This window comes from Sus scrofa, chromosome 2 (assembly GCF_054392235.1).
Source record: "Sus scrofa isolate SSC_HxYL_T2T_F1_AM1 chromosome 2, Sscrofa_HxYL_maternal_Yorkshire_Landrace_v2.0, whole genome shotgun sequence".
Taxonomy (NCBI): domain Eukaryota; kingdom Metazoa; phylum Chordata; class Mammalia; order Artiodactyla; family Suidae; genus Sus; species Sus scrofa.
Window position 1 is genome coordinate 85,302,854 of NC_139384.1, and position 25,993 is coordinate 85,328,846.

At 49.0% G+C, this 25,993-nt stretch overlaps 1 protein-coding gene across 23 annotated transcripts in view; it reads left to right on the plus strand.

Moving 5' to 3' along the window:
• The window catches only part of ZFR2 (zinc finger RNA binding protein 2), a 54,030-nt gene that overhangs the window by 9,261 nt on the left and 18,776 nt on the right, over positions 1 to 25,993 (plus strand). For 9 of the 23 annotated variants that reach the window (XR_014837792.1, XR_014837789.1, XR_014837791.1 and 6 more), the window contains exons 2-9: positions 14,932 to 15,166; positions 15,836 to 15,950; positions 16,353 to 16,544; positions 16,654 to 16,994; positions 20,613 to 20,795; positions 22,959 to 23,193; positions 24,388 to 24,548; positions 25,210 to 25,329. Coding sequence is in view for 16 of the 23 variants with exons in the window: in XM_085013247.1 (XP_084869373.1) it covers positions 14,932 to 15,166; positions 15,836 to 15,950; positions 16,353 to 16,544; positions 16,654 to 16,994; positions 20,613 to 20,795; positions 22,959 to 23,193; positions 24,388 to 24,548; positions 25,210 to 25,329 (1,582 nt within the window). In the remaining 7 variants the exon portion in view is untranslated. Of the gene's footprint in view, positions 1 to 14,931; positions 15,167 to 15,835; positions 15,951 to 16,352; positions 16,545 to 16,653; positions 16,995 to 20,609; positions 20,796 to 22,958; positions 23,194 to 24,387; positions 24,549 to 25,209; positions 25,330 to 25,993 lie in introns of all 23 variants that reach the window. The other 14 variants (XR_014837793.1, XR_014837788.1, XR_014837790.1 and 11 more) reach the window with 4 other exon arrangements.

The window sequence follows — 25,993 nt, forward strand, 5'->3', positions numbered from 1 at the left end:
CTAGGGGTCCAATTGAGCTGTGGCTGCCAAACTACGCCACAGCCACAGCAACCCCCAGTTCCAAGCTGCATCTGCAGTCTACACCACAGCTCATGGCAACACTGGATCCTTAACCCACTGAGCAAGGCCAGGGATTGAACCTGCATCCTCATGAATACTGCTGAGCCACAAAGGAACTCCTAGTCCACAATTTTAAAAGAGAATACTACCTGAGGTATCTCAGTACTCTAATCCCAGGAAAACCTTTTTTCCAGCTGGTATTTTTCTTTCTTTCTTTCTTTTTTTTTTTTTTTTTTTTGTCTTTTTGCCTTTTCTAGGGCCGCTCCCGTGGCATATGGAGGTTCCCAGGCTAGGGGTCTAATCGGAGCTGTAGCTGTCAACCTATGCCAGAGCCACAGCAACACAGGATCCAAGCCAGGTCTGCGACCTACACCACAGCTCACGGCAACGCCGGATCGTTAACCCACTGAGCAAGGGCAGGGACCGAACCCGCAACCTCATGGTTCCTAGTCAGATTCGTTAACCATGACGGGAACTCCCCATCATCTGGTATTTTTCTTAGACTGTAGATGTTTTTGATTTTGTGTGTGTTCTTACTGAATATGGTTCTTCCAACAGTCCACAGCAGAAATCATTGTTACAGCACACCCAGGATGACCTGTCTTTCCTCCTGATCATCTCTGAGACATTTTATTACCTGCCTGTAGATTCCTCAGATGTGCCTTTCTGAAGTGAGGGCTTCATTTAAGGTCTGATGTGTTCTTTACAGTTGGCCTTTTGGGAGCAAGCAGAGCATATCCTATAGGAGGGAGCCCTGTGTGGGCAACATGGTATCCCCAGATGAGTCCCTTCCATCTCGGCCTCCATGTCCCTGTTGTTAGATGACTCGCTGAACAAAATGGTATCATTGGGTCTTGCCAGCCTTGCATTCTAAAATCTTATCTAGATGATATACCCCAAAAAACCCTGACTCCCCAAAACAAAATTCAGACCAAAAAGCCATCAGAAGACCTTTTCTTGGGACCCAAAGACAAGAACACCAGCTGGGACTTGTGAGTCTGCATCAAACAGATGTGCTTCACTCCCACTCTTCCTGCGTCCTGGTGCTTTGCCCACAGCCTCCTGCCTCAGTTCTCCCTCCCAGGCAGACAGCATCAGCAAGGCCCTCAGCAGCCCTAGGCCTGGTTGGCGCATTCTCCTATGAGCAGCAGGTGACTTCAGACAGCAGTAGACAAAGCTTAGGCCCTTTGCTTAAGGGGAGGCTTTTCCAAGAGTGAATTTGTGACTTTTTATTCTCATTCCTCAACAACCACTCCCAACTCCTTGCTCTTGGTCAGGGTTGAAAATTGGTTGCATATCATGTTTGATTCTCACACGTGGTGCTTTCTTTGGCCTGTGAGTGGGTTTTTTGCTTGCTATATTTGAATTAGGTGCCAGTATTTCAAAATTAGGAGACTTTACAAAACCCCAACTTCTAGTATTGCTTAAAATTGGAAAATCTGGCCAACCTGGGCTGCCTTGTGAGCTCCTGCCATGTGCAAGGCATTGTGGCATGTGAATTCTGTTCTTGGAAGTTCCTTTGTGACACAGAAGGGTAAGGATCCAGCTTTGCTTCAGCTGTGGCGCAGGTTTGATCCTGGCCCGAGAACTTCCACAAGCTGCAGGTACAGCCAAAAAATTAGAAAAAAAAGTCCCTGTCCTTTATTTCATTCCTCCTTATATCCCTGCCCTTTTCACAGCAACTTTGCAGCTCTTCCCATCTAGAAATTGCATCAGTTTCTGTGGTGCTTGTGTCTGGGCTTCCTTGTGCCCTTCCCTGGCCAGTAGACTGCAATGGAAGTGATACTGCCAGAGACAACAGTCTTTGTCCTCCCAAAATTACTGTGTTGAAACCTAACCTCCAGTGTGATGTATGGAAGGTGATTAGATCATGAGGATGCAGTCCCTTATGAATGGGATATGCCCTTATAAAAGGACCCTAAAGAGCTCCCTCACTCCCTCACTGCCTCCCTTCTGCCGTGTGAGGACTCGGTGAGAAGATGGCCATCTGTGAACCAGGATGTGGGCTCTCACCAGATACTGGATCTGCTGGTACCTTGGTTGTGAACTTCCCAGTCTCCAGAACTGAGACATTTTCATTATTTATAAACACCCAGTCTGTGGTATTCTGTTATAGCATCTGTTCCAGCTGCTATTCCTGTTTGTGCCTAGACCTCCAGAGCCTTTGCCTGAGTCCCCTTCATTCTCGGGGACCCTGCCACGTGAAGGACCCAAGGATGGCCCACTGGAGGAGGAGATACTATAGGGAGGAGGACCTCAAATGCTAACCCAGTCCAGCCTACAGAGTAAAGAACAAAATAAATGGTGGCTGCTGTAAGCCAGGGATCAGCAGACTTTTTTTTTTTGTTTTGTCTTGTTTTTTTTTGGGCTGCACCCATGGCATATGGAGGTTCCCAGGCTAAGGGTCCAATCAGAGCTACAGCCAACCTACACCACAGCCACAACAATACCAGATCCGAGCCTTGTCTGCGACCTACACCACAGCACACTGCAATACCAGATCCTTAACTCACTGAGTGAGGCCAGGGATTGAACCCGCATCCTCATGGATACTAGTTGAATTTGTTAACCACAATGGGAACTCCAGCAGACCTTTCTATTAAGGGTTAGAGAGTAAATATTTTCTACCTTGTGTGTGTCTTCATTCAGGGCTGCTGTGTAAAAGTACCACAGACTGAGTGGCTTGTAAACAATAGTTTATCCTTTGGAGTTCAGGAGGCTGGAAGTCTCCAGGGTGCCGGCATGGTTGGGTTCTGGTTAGAACTCTCCTCTGTGTTGCAGGTGCTGACCTCTCTGTGTCCTCACAAGGAGGAGAGCAGAGAAGGGAAGCAAACTCTTTTGTGACTTTTGTTTGTTTGTTTGTTTTGGTGTTTCCGCAGCACATGGAAATTCTGGGTCCAGGGATCAAACCCAAGCCACAGCAATGACAGTGCTCAACAACTCCCAATGCTGTTGAGCCACCAGGGAATTCCTCTTGTAACTTTTATAAAGACATTAATCCCATGATGAAGGGGGCCCCACCCTCATGGCTTCATCTGATCCTAATTACCTCCCAAAGGTCCCACCTCCCAACCCTATCACATTTAGGCATAGGGTTTCAGCATAAGAATTTTGGGGAGACACAAACATGTAGTCCCTAATAGCGGGTTACCCTAGCTGTCATAGCTACAGAGCTCTGCCACCATAGGGTGAAAGCCGCCTTAGTACAGAAACAAGTGGACATGTGCCATTAAAACTTTATATTTTGACACCAAAATGTAAATTTTGTGTAATTTTCACGTCATGAAATAGTACTCTCTTTTAACTTTTTCCAACTTCACATTCTCAAAAATACAAAATCCACTCTTTGCTCATGGGCTGCACAAAAACAGGCAGAGGGCAGAGGTGGCCATACTTGGTCGAGCCCTGTTTGAAATCTCTTCCATTTCTCCCTATGCCTTCCATCTGGGCTCCAATCTGCTGAACCCTCTCCTGAGAAGGGTGTGAGACCTACAGGATGTGTACTCCCCCAGCTTGAGGGCATCCATGCTCTTATTTCCTCATAGAGCTTTCTTAGCTAAATAATAGCCAGGCCACACATCCTCTCCAACCACAAACAGCTTTGTGTTGTCCTGAGCAGTTACTCAGGGTAAGGTGGTCATGTGTTCCCTTTGGGGTCACCGCTACCACTTTGGTCATTCTCACCTAGCATTTACTTGACTGCTTTGCAAGCTCTGTTTTGGGTGTTTGCAGCCCCCAACCACTGGGAGCCAGCTTGGCTGAACTTTGCACAGGCAACCCGAAATCTCATACATTCTCTTCCAATTTCCACCATGCTGATTGAGGCCTCTGTGTGTCTCATGTCATCTAAAGATCTTTGCCTTCAGCTTCTCCCCTCTGTAACCATCACCACCTGCCTTAGTCTGCTCGAGGCACCATAACAAAATGCCACAGACTGGGTGACCTAAACAACACATTTATTTCTCATAGTCTGTAAGCTGGACATTGAAGATCAAGGTGCTGGCAAGATTGGCCTCTCTTGTTGTCCTGCAGGTGGTCATCTTCTCCCTGTGTCTCCATGTGATCCCCTCTCTGTGTGGGCATTCCTGGTGTCTCTCTCTTCTCATAGGGATACTAGTCCTATAGGATTGTGGCCCCATTTTATTTCTTTAAAGCTTCTGTTTCTAAACATAGTCACATTAGGGGTTAGGGCTTCATGTAAACTTGGTGATGGGTGGGAGCAGAATTTAGTCCACAGCACCATCTTAGCATCCTAACTGGATAGATCTTGTCCTGAGATATGGCTGAGACACCCCATTGGTTACTGGATAAAATATGGATTCTGGCTAGTATCCCAGAGCCCCAAGCCCACCATTCAGCCTCCTGTCACCCATACTTCCTCTGTCCCTTAGCACACAGGACTATTTCCCTGTCAGCCTCCATGCCCTCTCATTCCCATGTATGTTCCAGGACCTTTCTCAGCCTGAGGGCCTGCATCTGAGCCCCTCTGTGGGATCTCAGTAACTCTTCACACTGAGGCCTTTTCAGGCCCTGGGTTGAAGAGGGAGGCCCCTGCTGCCTGCTGGGCTGTGGGCACATCCTTCCTTCCCACAGATGGTGTTTCTCTGCCACTCTCCAGTGTCTCAGTTGTTTGCACAGAAGAGGTTCTTCATACTGTCATCTGAGCAGATCAGGGGGCAAGGGGTGACCTCTAGTGAGATCAAGTGCATTTTACCACCACACATGGAACTCAAAGCTGGTGTCAACCCCCTCACAGCCAACCAGTTTTCTCAAAACTGTGATGTTTGCAGGCCTTCATAATAAAACTGACAGGGGTTGTCCTGCTGGCACATAGGAACTCCTAAGGTTACACTGAATTACATCAAGGCCAAGCAGGTTGGATGCCCAGCCTTCTGTGGGCAGGCTCTCCTTTTGTTCTTGACTTTGGTCTAACTCAGTAGTCTTCAAAGCTCAGGGTGCATAAGCATTACTGCTCAGAGTCACATACAACAAGACCATGTCCTGAATTCTTAGCTTATGCCAGCAAACGTGCTGTCTCAAGCCTGATCTTGAGCCAGAGGGCAGCGCATGGTGCATCCTGATGGTCTTTCTAGATTAGGTTCTGGACCAGGCATGAACCAGCCCATGTTGCTGCTCATATCTTGGCCTGGGTCTCAAAGCTGGTGCCATGGGATTGGGCTTGTCCTAGACCGGCAGTTCTCAACTGGGCAATGTCTGGGGACACTCCTGGCATTCAGTGGCTGGAGGCCAGGGATGCTGCTGCACACCCCACAGTGCCCAGGACGGCCCCACCCCAGACAATAATTGGGCCACTATGTCAGCAGTGCCTGGATCAAGAAACACTGCCCTAGATGGAACGGGCTATTTGATCTCCTGGTGTGGAACAGGGTCGACAACCACTGGCCTCACTGGTTCCTGAGGTAGGGTCCCCATCAGGTAGTAACACAGTTTAGCTGAGCTGGGTTGTTGCAAGAGCAAGTGAAGAAAGCCCCAAGGTTGTCTGTATTCCTTTAAGCTGGAGGAAGCTTAAAGGACAAGACTTGCCCTTCCACCCTGGGAGACACTTGCCTCTGTGCCCTCAGTTGGCACCACTTGGTGCACTGGGGCTTCAGGTTGGGAAGGGGACCTTGCCAGAGGTGGAGGCCATCAGTATGCTGGGAAGCATCACTGTACAGTGCTGATGGCCTCTTACCTAGTGGAGGTGGCAGGGGTCGGCCCAGAGAGCTGCAGGTCTGCTCTCACACATGGACTCCAGTGTTCTTGCCCTGGCAGCTTAGCAGTTCATACCCCCTTGTCGAGCCTTCTCAGTGTCTTCAACATGTCCTTTTATTGTCTTTCCAAAGCCCATCCCTTCTGTTTTCCTTGCCGGTTTGGGTTGAGTCCATGCTTTTCCTGGTGTCTCAGGAGAAGGTGACCCCAGCTCCAGGGTAAATCCTGGTGAATCTAAGGCAGCCATCCTCACCCCATTCTCAGCTGTACTCTGTTTGGAATGGGTGGTGTAGGACCCAGGCTGGACAGGAAGCCATGAGGAGAAGCTGGCATAAGGCATATATAGAATGTACATAGAACATATGCAACAGCAGAAAATTAGAAATAGCCTATGGTGGTTTAAAAATATTTCCATAAATTCTTATATTCAGTATGAGAATATATATTACATATTCCCATAAATAAACTCAAACTCACTTTTTCTTTCAGAAAATAGGGCCTAATCCTCTCCCCTTTAGGGTGGGATGGATTAAGTGATTCACTTCTAATACAGTGTGGCAGAAGTTGTGCCATATGATGTCTGAGGCTGGTCATAACAAGGACAGCTTCTACCTGGTCCTTCCCTCCTCACTCCCCTTCCTCTCTCTTCTCTCTCATCTCTCATTCTGGGGGAAGCTCATCTGCATATTGTAAGAAAACTCAAGCAGCATTGGGAAAGCATGAACTTGCCAACCACATAAAGGAGCCATCCTGGAAGCAGATCCATCTACCTCAGATGAGCCTTCAGATGATGGTTCCTCAGCTGACTTCCTATTGGCAACCTCATAAGGATTCTGAGTTAGAGTCCACCCAATGCCACTCCCAAATTCTGGCCCACAGAAACTGTGAAGATGGTAAATATTTATTGTTTGAAGCCACATCATTGGGAAAAAAAAATTTCTCACTGAAGTATAATTGGCTTACAGTATTAGTTTCAGGTGTATAACATTGATTTGATATTTTTGTACAAAGTGATCACCATGATGAATCTAGTTATCATCTACCATACAATTTATTGCAGTATTATTGACTATATTGCCAGTGCTATATATTACATCTCCATGACTGGCTTATTTAAAGCCTGGAAGTTTGTACTTCTTAATCTCCCTCACCGATTTCACTCATACTCCCACCTGCCCCCCCTTCTGGCAAGCATCAGTTTTTTTATCTCTATTGATGAATCTTTCTGTTTTGTTTTTTTGTTTTTTGCTTTTTTAGTGCTGCACCCACAGCATATGCAGGTTCCCAGGCTAGGGGTCAAACTGGAGCTACAGCTGCTGGCCTACGCCAGAGCCACAGCAATGCAGGATCCGAGCCACGTCTGCAACCTACACCACACCTCACGGCAATGCTGGATCCTTAACCCAGTGAGCGAGGCCAGAGATTAAACCTGTAACCTCATGGTTCACAGTAGGATTCATTTCCACTGCGCCATGATGGGAACTCCCAAGTTCTTTTGTTTTTTTGATTCTAGATATAAGTGAGATCATATCTTATTTGCCTTTCTCTGTCTTTCTTATTTCACTCAGCATAATACCCTGTAGTTCTATCCATGTTGTCGCAAATGGCAAGATTTCATTGTCTTTTTTTTTTCTTTGTATATTTTGAGGACTGTACCTGCGGCATGTGGAGGTTCCTAGGCTAGGGGTAGAATCAGAGCTGTAGCTGCTGGCCTGCACCATAGCCACAGCAACACCAGATGCCAGCCACGTCTGCGACCTACACCACAGCTCACGGCAAAGCCAGATACTTAACCCACTGAACAAGGTTAGGGATCAAACCTGCGTCTTCATGGATGCCAGTCAGATTCATTTCCACTGAGCCATTATGGGAACTCCTGGATTGCATTATCTTTTATGGCTAATATTCTTGTGTATGTGTATCATATATTTACCCATTCATCTGTTAGTGGTTGTTTCTGTATATTGGTTATTGTAAATAATGCTGCGGTGAACAAGGAGTGCATTTATCTTTTTGAGTTAGTATCTTTGCTTTCATCAGAAAAATACCCAGAAGCAGAATTGCTGGATCATATGGTAGTTCTAGTTTTAATTTTTTTTCTTTTTAGGGCTGCACCTGTGGCATATGGCAGGCTAGGGGTTAAATTGTAGCTGCTGCTGCTGGCCTACACCACAGCCACAGCAGTTTGGGATCTGAATCACATCTATGACCTATGCTGCAGCCTGTGGCAACGCCAGATCCTTAACCCAATGATTGAGGCCGGGGGTCGAACCTGAATCGTCATGGATACTAGTCAGGTTCTTAACCTGCTGAGCCACAACGGAAACTCCTATTTTTAATTTTTTGAGGAAACTTCAAACTGTTTTCCATAATGGCTGTACCAACTGACATTCAGCAGGGGTAATTTTTAACTCTGCAGTAGATAACTGATACATAATATAAACACCTACCAATAGTAATATAGGTAAATGAATTGTGATATAGTCAAACAAATGAATAGCCTTTACAGTTTGAAAGGCCCAGGGCAAAGTACAAGTAGAAACCTGCACACCGTGTCTAAGTATTTCAACATTATGGACCAAGCTGAAAAAAGTTAAATACAGTGTGTTCTGTCCCACCTACCCTGACAGGTAATATCTTTCTAATGACCAAGAAGAAAAAAGAGTGATGCTAGGTTTGTAGTTGTCAAAACATCAAAGGAATCTGAACTTTGTTACTATTGTCCATGTCTGAGCATTCTGTTGGTGGGCTGCTGTTGTTTGGATGTCTTAAATAAAATAACACTAATTCATAATAATTATATATTCTATAAAATTTATTTTAGGTGCCTTCATTTCAGCATGAATGATGTTTATGTATTCAAAATTTTCATGTCATTTGAATTTTGTTACAGTAATGACTTGAAACAGCTGTCATGGGCTGACTTGTGACTCCCTAAAATTCATATTTGGGTTTAGGTATTGGGGTTAGGATATCAGTGCCAAGTATGTGACTGTAGGAGATAAGGGCTTTAAAGAGATAATTAAGGTGAAATTAAGTATTCACCCTATTCCAATACGGTGGCCCTATTCCAATGTGACTGGTGGCCCTATTCCAATGTGACTGGTGTGGTTGTAAGAAGAGGAAATTAGACACGTGCAGATGGAGACTGTGTGAGGATGTGGGGTGAAGACAGCCGTCTGCAAACCAAGGAGGGTGACCTCAGAGAGAACAACCCTGATGATGCCTTGATCTTCGATGTCCAGCCTCCAGACTGTGAGAGGATAAATGTTATTGAAGGCACCCCAGTCTGTGGGATTTTGTGATACAAGCCCCTGCAAACCAATACAGCCACTTTCCCAATCAGGGTTCTGCCTCAGAACCACAGAACACAGGGAGTTCCCGTTGTGGCGCTGTGGAAACTAGGAGCCCTGAGGTTGCGGGTTTGATCCCTGGCCTCACTCAGTGGGTTGAGGATCTGACGTTGCCATGGGCTGTGGTGTGGGGTTTCAGACGCAGCTCTGATCCTATGTTGCTGTGGCTGTGGCATAGGCCAGCAGCTGTAGCTCTGATTAGACCCTCTAGCCTGGGAACCTTCATAGGCAGCAGGTGCGATCCTAAAAAAAAGCAAAAAAAAAAAAAAAAAAAAAAAAAGACCACGGGACACAGAAGATGATTGGAGAGACCTCCCAGGGATGGGCCACCACTAGCTTCTTTCCAGGTATCATGGGGATTCATGATTTCCTTACCTGCTTGGGTGCCTGAGGGCATGACATTTTCATTCTCTTCTGGAACTCCAATTGAGAAAGGCTGAGATAAAGGTTTCAGTCATAAGATGCAGTTAAAGTGTATTAAAGTGTACCAAAGTTAAATATATTTTCATCAAAAAACGAGAAACAAGGAGTTCCCGTTGTGGCTCAGTGGTAACAAACCCAACTAGTATCCATGAGGATGTGGGTTCAACCCTTGGCTTTGCCAGTGGGTTAAGGACCCTGCATTGCCACAGCCTTGGTGTAGGTTGCAGATGTGGCTCAGATCTGGTGTTGCTGTGGCTGTGGTGTAGGTTGGCAGCTGTAACTCCAATTTGACTGCTAGCCTGGGAACTTTCACATGCGTGGGTGCAGCCCTATTAAAAAAAAAAAGCCAATCAAATGTGAAACATTGAAAAATCAACATCATTTTTCATGTGTCTCTAAAATGTTACTTTCCTAAAATATTCACAATTTCTATTAATATTAAAAGGCAGAATAGATGAGTAGAGATGGAGAGTGACTGCTTGTGGGTACAAAATTTCTTTTTATTGTAATGAAGCAATACATAACAAAATTTACCATTTAAACCTTTTTTTTTCTTTCTTTTTTGGCTTCCCTGCATCATATGGAGTTCCTGGGCCAAGGATCAGATCTGAGCTGCAGCTGCCACCTAAGCCACACCTTCAGCAACCCTGGATCCTTAACCCACTGTGCTGGGCCAGGGACCAAACCCGCATCCCAGCGCTCTCAACACCCCGCCCATCCTGTTGTGCCACAGCAGAAATTCCTAAACCATTTCAAAGTATACGGTTCAGTGGCATTAAGTACATTTACATTGTTGTGCAACCATCCCCACCGTCTGTCTCCAGAACTTGCTTCTCTTCCCAGACTGAAACTCTGTCCACATGAAACATTGACTCCCTATCCTCTCCCCTAGCCCCTGCCTCCCAACCATCTACTTCCTGTCTGTGGATCTGACTCCTCTAGGGACCTCATGTGAGTGGAATCAAACTATTTATCCTCCTGTGTCTGGCTTATTTCACTAAGCATCTTGTCCTCAGAGTTCATCCCTGTTGTAGCATGTGTCAGAATTTCCGTTCTTTTTAGGGTTGAATAATATTCCATTGTGTATTTATACCACATTTTGCTTTCATGTAATAGAGTAAGAGTTGGGTAGAAGTGTCTCCTCAGAGCCTAAGCAGTGTTAGTCACAAAGCAGATGGGGATGGAAACACCCATGTGCTTCTTGATAGGTTGTGTGTGTGTGTGGGGGGGGAGTATTCTAATGCAGCATTTCCTGCAGTGATGGAAATGTTCTATATCTTGTTCTATCGACCAGGGTAGCCACTAGCCACATGTGGTTATCGAAATGTAAATTAAAGTTAAATAAAATTTAACAGTGGCACAGCCATGCTTTAAGTGCCTAGGAGCCACATGTGGCCAGTGCTGCCACATGGGAGATCGAAGCTCTAAAATGTGGGTCCAGAGGAGTTCCCACTGTGGCAGAGCAGGTTAAGAATCCAGTGTTGTCTCTGTGGTGCATAGATTTGATCCCCAGCTTAATGCAGTAGGTTTAGGATCAGGAATTGCTGCAGCTGTGGCATAGGTCACATCTGTGGCTTGGATGTAGTCCTTGGCCCAGGAACTTCCACATGCCCTGGGTGTGGCTGAAAAAGAAAATAAATAACTAAAATATGGAGGCAGGGCAGAGGACCCTCTAGCCCAGGTTGAAGGGCAGTTTGGGGAGTAACATTTGGGTTAAAAATAGTAAATCGAAGGGTTAGATGTATAGTAATCCAGCTTTGCACATAGGAAACACTGAAAAACAAAAACACTCTGTTGTGTGCAGACTCATACATACACAGGAAAAGTGTAAAAATCATGATTGGAAAAAGATGGCCAACCTACTGGAAGAAGGCAGGGGAGTGGGATGAGGGAACTTCATTTCTCTCTGTTTAGGTAAGAAGAGGCTCTGAAGCACAATATTAATGTCATTAAATCTCAGTGGTGTGCATTCATATGTCATTCTATGTTGGAAATATAATAAAAAAGGAGTCTAGTTACTGAAGGGGTTCAGAGAGCTAATTGGCCACCTTCTGAATTGGTTTTGTTGTTGTTGTTCCCAGGCCAGGGATTCAATCATATCCCAGGCCAGGGATTGAGCCGCAGCTGTGGCAGTGCCAGATCCTTTAACTCACTGCACCAGGTCAAAGATGGAACCTGCACCTCTGCAGGAACCCAAGCCGCTATACCACTCCACCACAGTGGGAACTCCCATGAATCTGTTTTTGACTAAGAAGGTCTCTAAGACTGTAAGAAGGGAAACATTTATCTTACAAATGGCTGGCTGGCTTGAGGCATCTGAATGATCCTTCCTAACAGGGCACCTCTGTTTTTCCTGGAAGAGACCAGGACGTCATGCACTGTTATAGGTAGAGAACCTTTGGCCTCTAGCAGTGTTTTAATTTTGCTACAGATTTTAAAAATTGAAATATAGTTGATTTATAATGTGTTAATTTCTGCAGTAAAGCAGAGTGATTCATTTATACATATATATAATTCCCTATTTAATATTCTTTTCCATTATGGCTTATTATAGGACATTGAATATCATTCTCTGTGCTATACAATAGAACATTGTTGTTTATCCCCTCCATGTATAATAGCATACGTCTGCTAACCCCAACCTCCACCCCCCCGATCTCTCCCCCAAACTCCTCAACCACAAGTTTGTTCTCTATGTCTGTGAGTCTGTTTATGTTTTGTAGATGGGTTTATTTGTGTCATATTTTAGATTCCCACATGTTATCATATGGTAGTTGTCTTTCTCTTTCTGACTTCACGTAGTATGGCAATATCTAGTTGCATTCATGTTGCTGTGAATGGCATTATTTTGTTCTTTTTTATGGTTGAGCAGTATTCTATTGTGTATATATACCACATTTTTTTTGTTTGTTTGTTTGCCTCCGAGACATGCAGAAGTTCCTGGGCAGGGATCAAACCTACACCACAGCTGTAATCAGAATCACAGCAGTGACAACACTGGGTCCTTAACCCGCTGAGCCATGAGGAAACTCCTATACCATATCTTCTTGGGGTTTTTTTGGCCTCACCCATGGTATGTGGAAATTCCCCAGTCAAGAATCAAACCTGTGCCATAGCAGCAGTCCACGCCACTGCAGTGGCAATGCTGGATCCTTAACCAGTGTGCCATAAGAGGACTCTATATACCACATCTTCTTAATCCATTCATCTGTCAATGGACATTTAGGTTGTTTCCACGTCTTGGCTATTATAGATAGTGCTGCTATGAACATAGGGGTGCATGTAACTTTTTGAATTACAGTTTTGTCTGGATATATGCCCAGGAGTGGGATTGCTGGATCATATGGTATCTCTATCTGTAGTTTTCTGAGGAACTTCCATACTGTTTTCCATAGCGGCTGTACCAATTTACATTCCTACCAACAGTGTAGGAATCCACATCTTCTCCAGCATTTGATGTTTGTAGGTTTTTTAATGATGGCCATTTTGACCAGTTGAAATGTTACCTCATTGTAGTTTTAATTTGCATTTCTCTAATACTTAGTGATATTGAGCATTTTTTCACATGCCTGTTGATCACTTGTATTTCTTCTTTGGAGATATGCCTATATAAGTCTTCTGCCCATTTTTTATTTGGGTCGTTTGTTTTGTTGTTGAGTTGTATGAGCTATTTGTATATTTTGGATATTAAACCCTTGTCAGTTCCATCATTTGCAAATATTTTCTCCCCTTCTGTAGGTTGTCTTTTGTGTGTGTGTGTGTGTGTGTGTGTGTGTGTGTGTCTTTTTGCTATTTCTTTGGGCTGCTCCCGTGGCATATGGAGGTTCCCAGGCTAGGGGTTGAATTGGAGCTGTAGCCCCCCTGGCCTACGCCAGAGCCACAGCAATGCAGGATCCGAGCCGTGTCTGCAACCTACACCACAGCTCATGGCAACGCCAGATCGTTAGCCCACTGAGCAAGGGCAGGGACCGAACCCGCAACCTCATGGTTCCTAGTCGGATTCGTTAACCACTGCGCCACGATGGGAACTCCTGTCTTTTAATTTTGTTAATGGTTTCCTTTTCTGTATAAAAGCTTGTAAGTTTGATTAGGTCCCATTTGTTTATTTGTTATTTATTTTTTTTCTTTTTATGGCCATACCTGTGGCATATGGAAGTTCCTGGGCTAGGAGATGAATCAGAGCTGCAGCTGCGGGCCTAAGCCACAGCCATAACAACACTCGTCTCAAGCCACATCTGTGACTTATACCACAGCTTGTGGCAATGCCAGATCCTTAACCCACTGAGTGAGGGCAGGGATTGAACCCACATCCTCCTGGATACTAGTTGGGTTCATTACCGCTGAGCCACAACAGGAACTCTGTATTTTTTTTTTTTTTTTTTTTGTCTTTTTGTTGTTGTTGCTATTTCTTGGGCCGCTCCCGCGGCATATGGAGGTTCCCAGGCTAGGGGTTGAATCGGAGCTGTAGCCACCGGCCTATGCCAGAGACACAGCAACGCGGGATCCGAGCCGCGTCTGCAACCTACACCACAGCTCACGGCAACGCCAGATCGTTAACCCACTGAGCAAGGGCAGGGACCGAACCCGCAACCTCATGGTTCCTAGTCGGATTCGTTAACCACTGCGCCACGACGGGAACTCCCCGGAACTCTGTATTTTTAGCTTTTTAAGAACTCTTCTCCACAGTGGCTACACCAGTTTACATTCCCACCAACAATGTAAGAGGACTATGGGAACTTTCTTATATGATCCTTACTGGCTTTGGGCTGAAATCTTTGCTGATACCCTTTCCTGACAAAAGGGCTTTTAAATTGGAGGACTCTCTACTGGGTGACTAATGTTTAGCAGAGCAAGGGGCGCTGGGATCAGAAAGATATGGGTCTGAATCAAGCACTTGATTTGTCACCTGTCTTCTGAGAGTTTCCTCATCCAGACAGTGGGGACAGACCAACAAATGGACATGCACAGCAGGCCTGTGGCACTTTCTCTAAGGGCAGAAAGGTGGGAATGAGGTGTGAAAGACAGTAGGCTTTGGCCCTGGACTTCCTGCAGAGCAAACTGCCAGTAAGAGCTGGTTCTTGTAGGCAAAGAGTTTTTAGTTTAATGTTAACTGACCTTCCATGATTTTGCTCAGCTGTGAAAACAGGGACAAGGATGGCCCTGACCTTACAGGTTTGCTAGGAGACATTTTGTTAACATGGAAAATGCTTTCAGTGGTGCTTGTGCTTTGGAAATTTCTCAGTCAGTGTTAGTGATTCAGGAAGTGCTGTGTGGTTGGAGGCATCCAGACAGCTGGCGTCTCATGTCGGGTGGCATTGGTATGCTCAATGCAGGTTCTCAAATTGCCAGATCTAATGTGTGGGGTTGTGTTTATCTGTGGTTCTAGTGCTCAGCCTCCGACGGCTTTCCCACTCCCAGCTGCTGGAACCAGTTTCGCTGCGCAGCCTACTCCTGGACTGGGCCCTGTCCTGCCCCCAGCATTTCCCGAGACTGCCCAGCCACCGAGGCCCATCACTCCAGTGGGGTATGGTGGGTATCATCCCCACTCTGGCCAGGACCTCGGTTACAGCAGCCAGCCCCAGGAGCCCACGCCAGCACCCTCCACGGCCCCCTCCTACCAGGTACCAGCTCGGCCTTTCTCTGCCCAGCACCAGTCCTTCCTTGAAAACATGGACAGCCTTGAGCAGAAGCAGACAATCCAGGACAGGCCCTCACCCTCTTCATGCTTCCATCCCTGCCCGTAGAGGTGATGGGGCCAGGCCTGTCCTTGCCAGGCCCTTCTGGTGCTGACAGTGCCACCTTCCTGACCCTAAGCTCCAGGCCCACAGATTGGGCCATTGCGTTTCTACTTGGAATCACCAAGGTATCCCACGCTAGATGTGACCCAACCCCCTTGAGCCTCTGTCACCCACACCTTGTTCATGATTGGGTCAGTAAATGGCACACAGGCTGCCCAGTCAACCAGGCTCACAACCATTTGGCTTCATCCCCTTCCTCCTTCATTCCACGTTCCTTCCACATGGCCTCTGGGACTTCTACAGACTTGCCATCCTGAGCTCCTGCCCTGCCCCCGGGCCTCCTCCCTGGTTCTATGCTTCCATCCTCACCTCTAGATAGTCCTTGGCCCACATAACAGCTCAAACCCCCTCTGGACCAAAATCCAGCCTGGCATAGAGCAGGCACTCCAGCACTACAAGGATGTGGGCCTCAAGGAGGGCAGGTGAAGGATGCCTCACCCCACCCTGAGCTCCTCTCCCTGCTCTGTGCTCCCCTTGGAAACCCTCTCTCAGGGTAGTTACAGTTACGGACTGTCAACAGCTGCCAGTGGCTACGAGAACAAACAGTATCGGCCGCCTGCTGCTGGCCCACCTCCTCTCCCAGCCACGGCCTCGCTCTGTCCGTCAGGTAGGTGGGTCTCTGAAGGTCAGGGTGGGAGCAAGGGGGCCTTGCTTACATGGGAGGAACCACAGTTAAGTCACATTTCAGACACCAGTGTTCACAGGAGGTGTGGGAATAGTGTGGGTCTCAGGGCTGGCTTAAGTGGGGCTGGAAGGTCTTTTTGGAGGAAGTTCTCCCAGGATGGGAAGAGGTTCTGCTGAGAACTTGGGTTTTAGAGATGGAAGAGCCCGGGACTCCAGCCTGCAGTTTGGCTCAGACACCTGGACCTCACGGCCAGGTGCACCCGGGCCGCACTGGCTCCTGGCAGCCAAGCAGTAATGTTGGTCACCGGGAATGTGGCTCTCACTCTTGGTTCCCTAGCCTTGGTATGAAAGGGGTGGCTCTGCAAAGGCTGTGCTTGTACTCTAGGGACCCAGGGACCCTGCAGTGGGTACAGCCAAGGGCAGCTTCTGCCACAGGCACCCACTGCTGAGGTGGGGCAGCCAGCCAGCGCTGCATCTTCCAGCTATACCTGCCCCTCGGCAGCAAGCAGTGCCCAGCCCACGGCCTCCTCCATCCCCACCCTGACTTCCTACAGCCCAGCCCCTGCCCTGTACACAGGTAAGACGGTTCTTTCCTCTGCGTGCACAAGGGTGCAGGATTTTCCTCTATTTGCTGCTGAAATAAACCAATCCATCTCCCCCACCTTTTTTTTCTCCATGTTCCTTAGGATCAAGCTACCCGAGCTATGATGCATCTGCATACTCAGTGGCCAGTCCTTACTATCCTCCACTGCTCCCCCCACAGATGCAGCCCCTGCCTGCCCTGGGGCTCCCCCAGCCACCACTGCCACCTCCACCACCACCACCGCCCCAGCAGCCTCCCCCACTCCCAAAGCCCATGGACTCATCCCCATGGGGTGGCTCAGGAAGTAGTCCCAGTGCCGGTTCTGCTGACAACTTTGCCAAGAAGCTACCAGTTCCCACCAAGCTGCTGAAACCCAGAGCTGGCCCCAAGCAGCTCCTGCTTCACTACTGTGACATCTGCAAGATCAGTTGTGCAGGTCCCCAGGTCAGTCACCCCTGCCCCACACTGGGCAGGCCTGGGACCTTCCTGCCCTGACGACTAGGAGAGCCCTCCCTTGTCCTCTGGGGCTGACCAGAAATCAGGGTCATTGCCTGCCCCAACGAGGCCTCTTATGAAACTTGCAATCAAGTTATGATACTTCATATCACGCTTACCTTAACACTGCCTGGTATTCTTGTGGAAGACAGAGTGGGGGCGCAATGCTGGCTATTGGATGTGGGAGCGTGGTCTTGCACCCCGAGGCCTTCTGCAGCTGGGAGGCACTCAGTGCCCCTTCCTCAAAGCAAGGGCCAGCAGACGGGCTAGTCACAGAGCGTCTTTGCTGTAGGGTGGCGTAGGCAGGGCCACAGGTGGGTAAAAGCAGCATGTATGTGTATGTGCATATGCTGCTAGCTAAGCAAAGGACTTCCTCAGCACACTTGCAGGTGACCCAGCTCATTCCCAGCAAAGACCATCAGATGCTAGGGCTCTGTCCTTATAAAATACCATGTGCAGATTTTGTCTTTTTAATATTCTAAAAGAAAGTGAGTTCCGTGGTGGCACAGCAGCCAAGAAAAAAAGAAACCTGGCACTGTGGAGGCATATACAGACTCCAAATCACAGGTATAGAGGTAGATGTGTGAGCAGTCCAGAACCTCATCCAGCTCCAATTTCCCTGGCCCAGGGACGTGAGATGAGGGCTGGGCTGCCAGTACTCAGGGTGCCCAGACCCCCTACTGGCCCTTCTCTGGCTGCTTAGCAGAGCCCCACAGTGTGCTTTCTTCCCCTGCACGACGCTTTGCTCTTAATGAGAGCTTGCTTTTCTCTGTTTCCCTCTTTATTTCTCTGTGTGATTTTTTTTTTTTTGGTTACACCTGTGGAATGCGGAAGTTCCTGGTTCAGGGATTGAACCTGCACCATAGCAGCAATTCAGGCCATAGCAATGACAATGCCAGATTCTTAACTGGCTAGGCCATCAGGGAACTCCTTCTCTGTGTGGTTTTAATTTTATATCATGGGGATTTTTGATTCCTCTCACTGGCTAAACACAATGTCTGCTCCTGTGAATATAGATTCTTCACAGCATCACTTTGAGTGAGTGTGTGATACTCCCCACAGATGTGAGATGGGACAGAGCATATGCACAAGAGCATCACCCCAGCACATGTTGTGGCCTCTCTCAGCCTCGTCTCCCCATAGGACCGGGTTTGCCTGAGCACATCCCTACTTGGCATAGCATCTGGCACACAGAAACGTCAGCTCCTGTTATTCCTAGCTTTCTGCTGATGTTAACAGCACTTTTTCATTGGAATCTTTATTGAGATGCTGGTGGGTTTTACTGAGATAGTGATGTGGTTGTAAGAAATACTGCTTAGAGGCTCACAAGCACTCGCCCAACACCCCCATTGCTGACATTTTGCCAAGTTGGTATCACATCTGCAGTGTTGGCCTTGAACCTGTCCACTTAGTCAAATGTCCCCAGTTTGCTTGCTTGTTTGTTTGTTTTATTTTTTAATGGTTGCACCTGTGGCATATGGAAGGAAATTCCCAGGCTAAGGGTTGAATCAGAGCTGCTGCTGCTGTCTATACCATAGCCACAGCAATACCGGATCTGAGCTACATCTTCAGTCTACGCTGCAGATTGCAGCAACACTGGATCCTTAACCCACTGAGTGAGGCCAGGGATTGAACTTGCATCCTCACAGACCCTATGTTGGGTTCTTAACCCCTGAGCCACAATGGTCATTCCCAGATGTCCCCAGTTTTACCAGTCTCACTTGTACCTGCATGTGCATGGGCACGTGTGTGTGTTTTGCTCTCTGTAAGTTCATCACCTGGGCACATATCAGCTGCCAAGCCCAAGATGCCCAGCGCTTCCAGCACCATAGAGTCCCCTGCTGCCCTTTTCTGCTTGCCCCTCCTGAGCCCCCCCAATGCTACTTCAGACACATTAACATGAAAGTGGCCCTGCATGGCCTCCATCTGCATCAGAAAGACTTGGCTGGTGTGACCTCCCTGCAGCTGGGGCAGCATTTCTACCTCTTCTTTGGGTGCCATCATGAGTCCAAGGGAGCAGTTGACATTGTGGTTTCTGGGCCAGCTGAAGGCAGGCAGACCTGGGCTTCAGGAGCCTCTTTCTAAAACTCCTCTGGGTTTTTTCTTGATCCACATCTGATCTGTGTTTATGGTGGCAAGTCTAGCATTGGGGTGCCTTTTTATTTTTTGTCTTTTTAGGGCTGCACCTGCAGCATATGGACGTTCCCAGACTAGGGGTTGAATCAGATCTACAGTTACTGGCCTATGCCACAGCCACAGCAGCTTGGGATCTGAGCTGCATCTGTGACCTATGCCACAGTTTGTGGCCACACCAGATCCTTAATCCACTGAGCAAGGCTAGGGATCGAACCCACATCCTCATGGATTCTAGTTGAGTTCTTAACCTGCTGAGTCACAACGGGAACTCCAGAAAGTTTGCTCTTTCTATGAGCTCAGGGTCTGCAAGACATGTTCTAAGGTAGTGTACCATTGGCATCTTGATATATATCCTTCCAGGCTTGTCTCTGTCCCATAGGCTTTTTTTATTTTTGGCCTCACCCACAGCATGCAGCAGTTCCTGGGCCAGGGATCAAACCCAAGCCATAGCAGTGACAATGGCATATTCTCAACTCGCTGTGCCATCTGGGAACTCCCCCACAGGCTTTTATGTAGTGTACATGAGTGCGAATGAGTGTGTGTGTGTACTCTATGGCTTAGGTAAAAACACAGATTCCTACATTCTGAGAATACTCCTCCCACTCCTGTCCCTGCCTCCTACCTGCCCCCAGAACCAGCTGACATCACTGGTTCCTTGCATATTTTCCAGAGGCATTTCTTTTTCTCAGAATGTTGACTCTTGATGTGGTTAGAGGACATTGGCTTAGCAGGCCCACTTTGCCTCATCTTAAGGATTCCAAGAGACATCTGGGATGCCACATGAGAGCTCAACCATTTGCCATTTGCCATATGCAGTCAGTCAGCTTCCTCGGGCACAGTGGTACAGGAAGCATGGGTCTGTGACTGTTAGCCTACCTCTCCTGTTTGGTACCCACAGTTTCTTAGCAGTCCTCTGACAGGGAAGTGTGTCCTGCCTCATTCAGGTAGCATACACACTCTCTTGCTTTTTGAGGTCAGATTCTGAAAAGCTAGAATATTCTTTCAAGCAGCCCCCAAAACTAAATGTGTTCTCCTTTGAGGATACTTACTTAAGACTTAACTCATTGAATTTTAGGGGAAAAAAAGAGAGAGAAAGAAACCTTATGTCTTTCAGTCTGAGGCTCTGAGTCTTCTGAATCTGTTGACTGGGTTGTGGGTTTTTTTGTCTTTTTTGTTTTTTGTTTTTTACCATGTCTGTGGCCTGTGGACATTCCCGGGTCAGGAATCAAACCCGGGCAACCTGAGCCACTGCAGTGACAACATGACAACACCTGATCCTTAATGCACTGCACCACCAGGGAACTCCCTACTGACTGGGCTTTAAAAGGCAGTACACAAACCTCTCAGAGGCCCGTGCACATAAGGGTGTGGATGGCATGGTGCCCTGTGGACACACCAACCCCTCAGGCCACCCTCCTTCTCTGCCAGCAGACCTACCGTGAGCACCTGGAAGGGCAGAAGCACAAAAAGAAAGAAGCAGCTCAGAAGATGGGCATCCAGCCCAACGGCAGCCCAAGAGGGGTGCAGGCACAGCTGCACTGTGACCTGTGTGCTGTGTCCTGCACTGGGGCAGAGGCCTACACCGCCCACATCCGGGGGGCCAAGCACCAGAAGGTAGGAGCCCCCACGGGCCCAGGCCCACTCAGGACCCAGGGAGGTGTCTGATGACATCAGAGGGAAGCCACTGATGAGCGGTAGCTTTCCCTTCAGGCCGTCCTATCCTCCTTCCTCAGAAGCCAAACCCTTTCTCCCAGTTGTCAAAGTCATACCTGCTGCTGGGCAGAAGCCTAGAGCAGGGCAGGTCATACCCAGACCTTGGAGGAAACTGTTCCTGGCCTTCAGTGTGTCTGTATGTTTATATGCACCAGAGTTTGTGTGTTGATGACATCAAATGGTGTATTCCATGTGGGGCCTTTATTTATTAAAAAATTAAATAGTAAGTTTTGGAGGTCCCATCACTGCTCAGCGTAATGAACCCGACTAGCATCCATAAGGACGTGGGTTTGATCCCTGCCCTTGTTCGGTGAGTTAAAGATCCAGCATTGCCATGAACTGCAGTATAGGTTGCAGATGCAGCTCAGATCCACTGTTGCTGTGGCTGTGGTGTAGATGGCAGCTGCAGCTCTGATTCGACCCCTAGCCTGGGACTTCCATATGCTGAGGGTGAAGCCCTCAAAAGACAATAAATAAATAAATAAGTGGTAAGTTTTAATATTTTAATATCAAAGTTTTAATTGACTTTAACTTATTTAATATCAATGTTTTTCATATATATTACTATTTTAATAACAGTGCTTTCCTAGTATGTCTTCTTAAGGGGAAATGAATGGGTTCCTCCACCTGAGAGAAGGCAGGGGTCCCTCTCCCCTTGCACTCTTTCTATTGTCCAGAGGTGCTTTTTGGAAAGCAGCAAACCCCCCCCCCTTGCCCCGCAAAGGGCATAGTGAACCTGCAAGGTGAGGCTCACCTTGAGGGTGTGCATGGAGGCCAGGGGTTGGGGGGAGTTCAGAGCCAGAGGGTTAGGAAGGCCCCTGTCTTGTGGCCGCTGCACTCTGCCCCCACTGAAGAACCTTCTCCAGCTGCCCCTCCTGCTTGCCCTGTTCCCTCCTGCCCCTGAGCCTTTGCTCAAACCTCCCCCTGCCAGCCTCCTCCAGCCCCCACTGCAGGCTGGCCTCGCCGAGCACCTGCCTGGGACCTGTCTTCTCCCCATGCTCTTCAAGGGCCTTGTTCCCTGGCCCATCTGGGACAGGCTCTGCAATGTCTGAGTGAACCCACAAACCCACAAAGGAAGGAGCAGCGAAGGGTGGAACAGAGCATGCACTGGCCTGGCTGGAGCAAGGGTGCAGGTGGAGAGCTGGGGCCCTGGCCAGGGGGTCTCCCAGGCCCAGACTTGTTCTGGGGTCAGGAGGCCCTGCTACCAGCCCCGGGGTTGGGGAGCAGGTTTGGGCCATGAGTGTCAGAGATTTGGAGCCCAAGAATGTTGTCAGTGCAGAGTCTGGGGGCAGTGAAACAGTCTTTTCCAACTGGAACTTTTACAACTAAGTGCCTTGGGTGTGGGTGTGACCATATCTTAAGTGGATCCATGTCCCTAGACGTGTAAATGAATTCCTACGGGATGTGGACATGGTTGCATGGGTGTGTGTGCACTGTGGACAGAATGTGGATGTGTTTGTAGACATGTACATGAATGTGGACAGAATGTGAATGTGTCTATGGGTGTTTACACGCATGTGTAGAGAATGGTGGACATGGGCCCACGGACATGTACACATGTGCGCAGAATGGACATGGGTCTGTGGGTATATACGTGCTTGTGTACAGAATGTGGATGTGTCCGTGGATGTGTACCTGTGTACATCTTAGGGGGCCCTGTCCACACATTCATCCCCACATGCTGTCTCTGCCTGGGGCCTGCACCAGGCTGATGCTTGGAATGCAGTAAACAGTCCTGCTTTTCAGCCCCAGATGGTGGAGTTTGGAGGAAGTGGTCCTTGTTAAGGCAGCCAAGGTGTTGAAGTATTATAGGTCCTACGTGTACACGACTAATGGGGGCCTATAGGCTCAAGAATGAGCTTCCCAAGGGAGTATCCTCCAGAAAGTGAGGCATTTAAATGGGAGCTGGGGAAGGGGCAGGGTCCCTGGTCATTGGGACAGGACCACCGCCCTCACTTCCACAGGCTTCCAGCTCCCCCATGCCCAGCATGGTGCTCTCCCTGCCTTTGAGGAACATTGGTCAGGCCCGAGGGCGGCCCTGACAAGGAGCTGGGTCTGTTCCAGGTCTTCAAGCTGCACACCAAACTGGGAAAGCCCATTCCCACCATAGAACCGGCCCCAGAGAACTCCAGCTCGTCCCAGGCCACTGGCACCAGCAAGACAGCCTCAACCTCCCTCCCCACAGAGAGCCCCCCCTTGGCCTTGGCCAAGCCTTCGGCCCCTGCTGGCCCCAGTGTGTGTGCCCCAGGCAGACCGGCGCCAGCCAAGAGACCAGCTGCTTCCAAGGCCTCGCGCGTGGGTACGTGTCTCTGTGCTTCCCAGCCCCTGCCCTGACCTAACAAGCTGTAGTTGCAGGGACAGGATTGTCCAATTAACTGTGTGTGTGCAGCCATCCCTTCTAGAGAGGCAGGACCTGTGAATGGGGGTGGGGAGGGTGAGTGGAACCCTCTTCTCTCCCAGATTCCCACCAGGTGGGGTGCCTTCTGCCACCTGTGGTCCACAAACAGGAAGTGTGGGCAGAACCAATGCAATGGCAGCTTTCATTTCTTCCACTGGAGTTTGGGACCGAGCCAGTGGCTGGTCATGCTTTGGAAGCCCTGCCCTACGTCTGGAGAGTCCCCTGGGCTGCCACCTTAAAAGTGCCAGAAGCAGCCCCCTTCACACCCCGGTGCTTTAAGTTATGTGGGCACCAGGAACTTAAGGCAGGATCCTTGCAGCCTGCCCCAGGCCCCTCTCTTCCCTCAAGTGTGGGTGGCCTGCATCCTCTGTGACCTTAGGGCGGCCACGGCTGCTGTGGGTAGTGTATTGAGTAGGCAAATAGTTACATATCAGGCACTCACTCCACTGACTGCTTCATGTGCAGTGCCTGATTTATGGCCCACCACTCTTTGGATTTGGGTTAGTCTCACTTTACAGATGGAAGAACCGAGGTGAGGTGAGGTAAAATACCTGGCCCTGGGCCACCTGGTGAACACTGGAGGTCAAATTCAAACCCCTGTTTGTGGGACAGTCTGCTCTCCACCACCATGCTTTGTGTGGGAGAGAGGAGCAGGAGAAGGGCTTATTTTATTTTGAGCCTCAGCAGTACTGTGTTTTGAACAGTGATATGATATTGAAGATCGAATCATAAAGCAGTTTTTGTGACAAAGAAACATCTCCCTTCCGAGGCTCAATGAACTTTCCTAATAGGGAAGTGTCGACTATTTGGGGAGGGAGGGGTCCTCAGCAAGCGGCCTACGACCTGGGCCTCCCCGTGGATGCATCTGCCTTGGCACCAAACACCAGGAGGGCCTCACTCTCTTGAGTCATGACCCGAGCTGGTGGGAAAGGGTCTCCTTCCCTGCGGATCCCACTGTCTGATGTCATGAGCAGGTGGGAGAGGGGCAATGGGAGACCTGGCTGCATCACATTCTACCCTTCATGCTGGCAGGTGGGAAGCCAGGTGTGGTTTCTGGCTGGAGCAGGTTATAAATCACACAGTTCTCCCTGCCAGGGTCTCTTGAGCAACGGACAGCAGACAGCCGTCTCCCCGAGGGGAAACCAGCACACCCCAAATCTGAGCGGCCCAGAGAACTCTCCACCAGCGGAAACTCTCTGGAAGCTTCTGGAAGCTTCTGTGACACGCAGCCGGTGGGCCCAGGCTACGTGGAGGAGGTAACTGCTGGATGACCATTGTGCGTCTGGCCGTGGGCTCACCCTGCTCAGCCCCAGCTCTGGTGGAGAAGGACCTTGGGGGCAAGGCCTCGAGGCCTCATCTCAGCTCCCTGCCAAGACTTGCACACATGCGCCGGGCAGACCTCAGTGAGCTAGATGTAGCATGATCTCCCTAGAAGGCCTGCACTCTGGGCTTCAGATCTTAGAAAAAAGACCCTCAGGCTTCCAGCGAGAAGGCAGGCGCAAGGAAGGACCTGTGCATGAAAACCCCATAGGCATGTGACCTTCGGGCAGAGGTGCATGAGCCCCTAGAGCCTCATGGAACTCAAGTCCTGAGCCCCCTCCTGCTGTGCCCATAGTCAGCCTTCCCTGGTGCCTGCAGGGCCAGGCCTGTCTTGGCATTTCTTCTGTGCTCCAGTTTGAGCTTTGGTTCAGCCAACTCAGCACCTTTTCTGTTTTGTCTCCTGCAAAATAACCACACCAGGCAGGCTTCCTGCTGCGTAGGTGGTAGCTCGGGTAGGAGGAGGGCTGGAGGAGAGCTGCTCTTCTGAAAGCATAAAGCTGCAGGGTAGATAGGAAGCCGGCCCTCAGGGGAAGGAGGCGCCCTGCCTGACCCAGGCCTGCCTGTGGTGGGGGCATTCAGCCGAGCCCTTTGTCTCAGGTGTGCAATGAGGAAGGCAGAGTGATCCGCTTCCACTGCAAACTGTGTGAGTGCAGCTTCAATGACCCCAACGCCAGGGACATGCACGTGAGGGGGCGGCGACACCGGCTGCAATACAAGGTGGGCCCCCAAGGGGCATCTGTTGGGCTGGGCAGGGAGGGTGAGCTCTGTGCTTTTCCACATGTTGGCGCAGGTCTCAAAAAGCACCTTTTGCTTCCTTGAGTCTGAGCCCCTGGGCCCTTCACCATGGGTTCAGCCAGAGAGGCCCTCAACTGCCCTCACAAGGCCTCCCTGTCTTAGGTTTGCTGGGAAGCCAGGGACACACATGCATGTGTGTGTGTGTGTGTTTAGACACACTTGACTCTTGGGCTCCGAGTATGCTTGTGCCGTGCACACACTGTGACTCTCCTCATGGCAAACAATGGCGTCTGGTATTTCCTTTTGTTAGCAGGCTTGTCGAGATATCATTCACATACCACACAGCTTACCCATGTAAAGTGGCTTTTACTCCCTTCACAGAGTGTGAAACCAGCACCTCCATCTAATTCCACAATGTTCCATCACCCCAAAAAGAAATGCCATTCCCATTAGCAGTCACTCCCCATCACCCCTCCCCAGCCTCTGATAACCACTAATCCACATTCTGTGTCTGTGGATGTGCCTGTTCTGGACATTTCCCATCCTTAGAATCACATACTATGTGTCCTTCTGTGTGTGCTGCTCTCACTGAGCACCATGGTCTCCAGGTCCATCAATGTGGTAGCAAGTGTCGGTGCTTCACTCC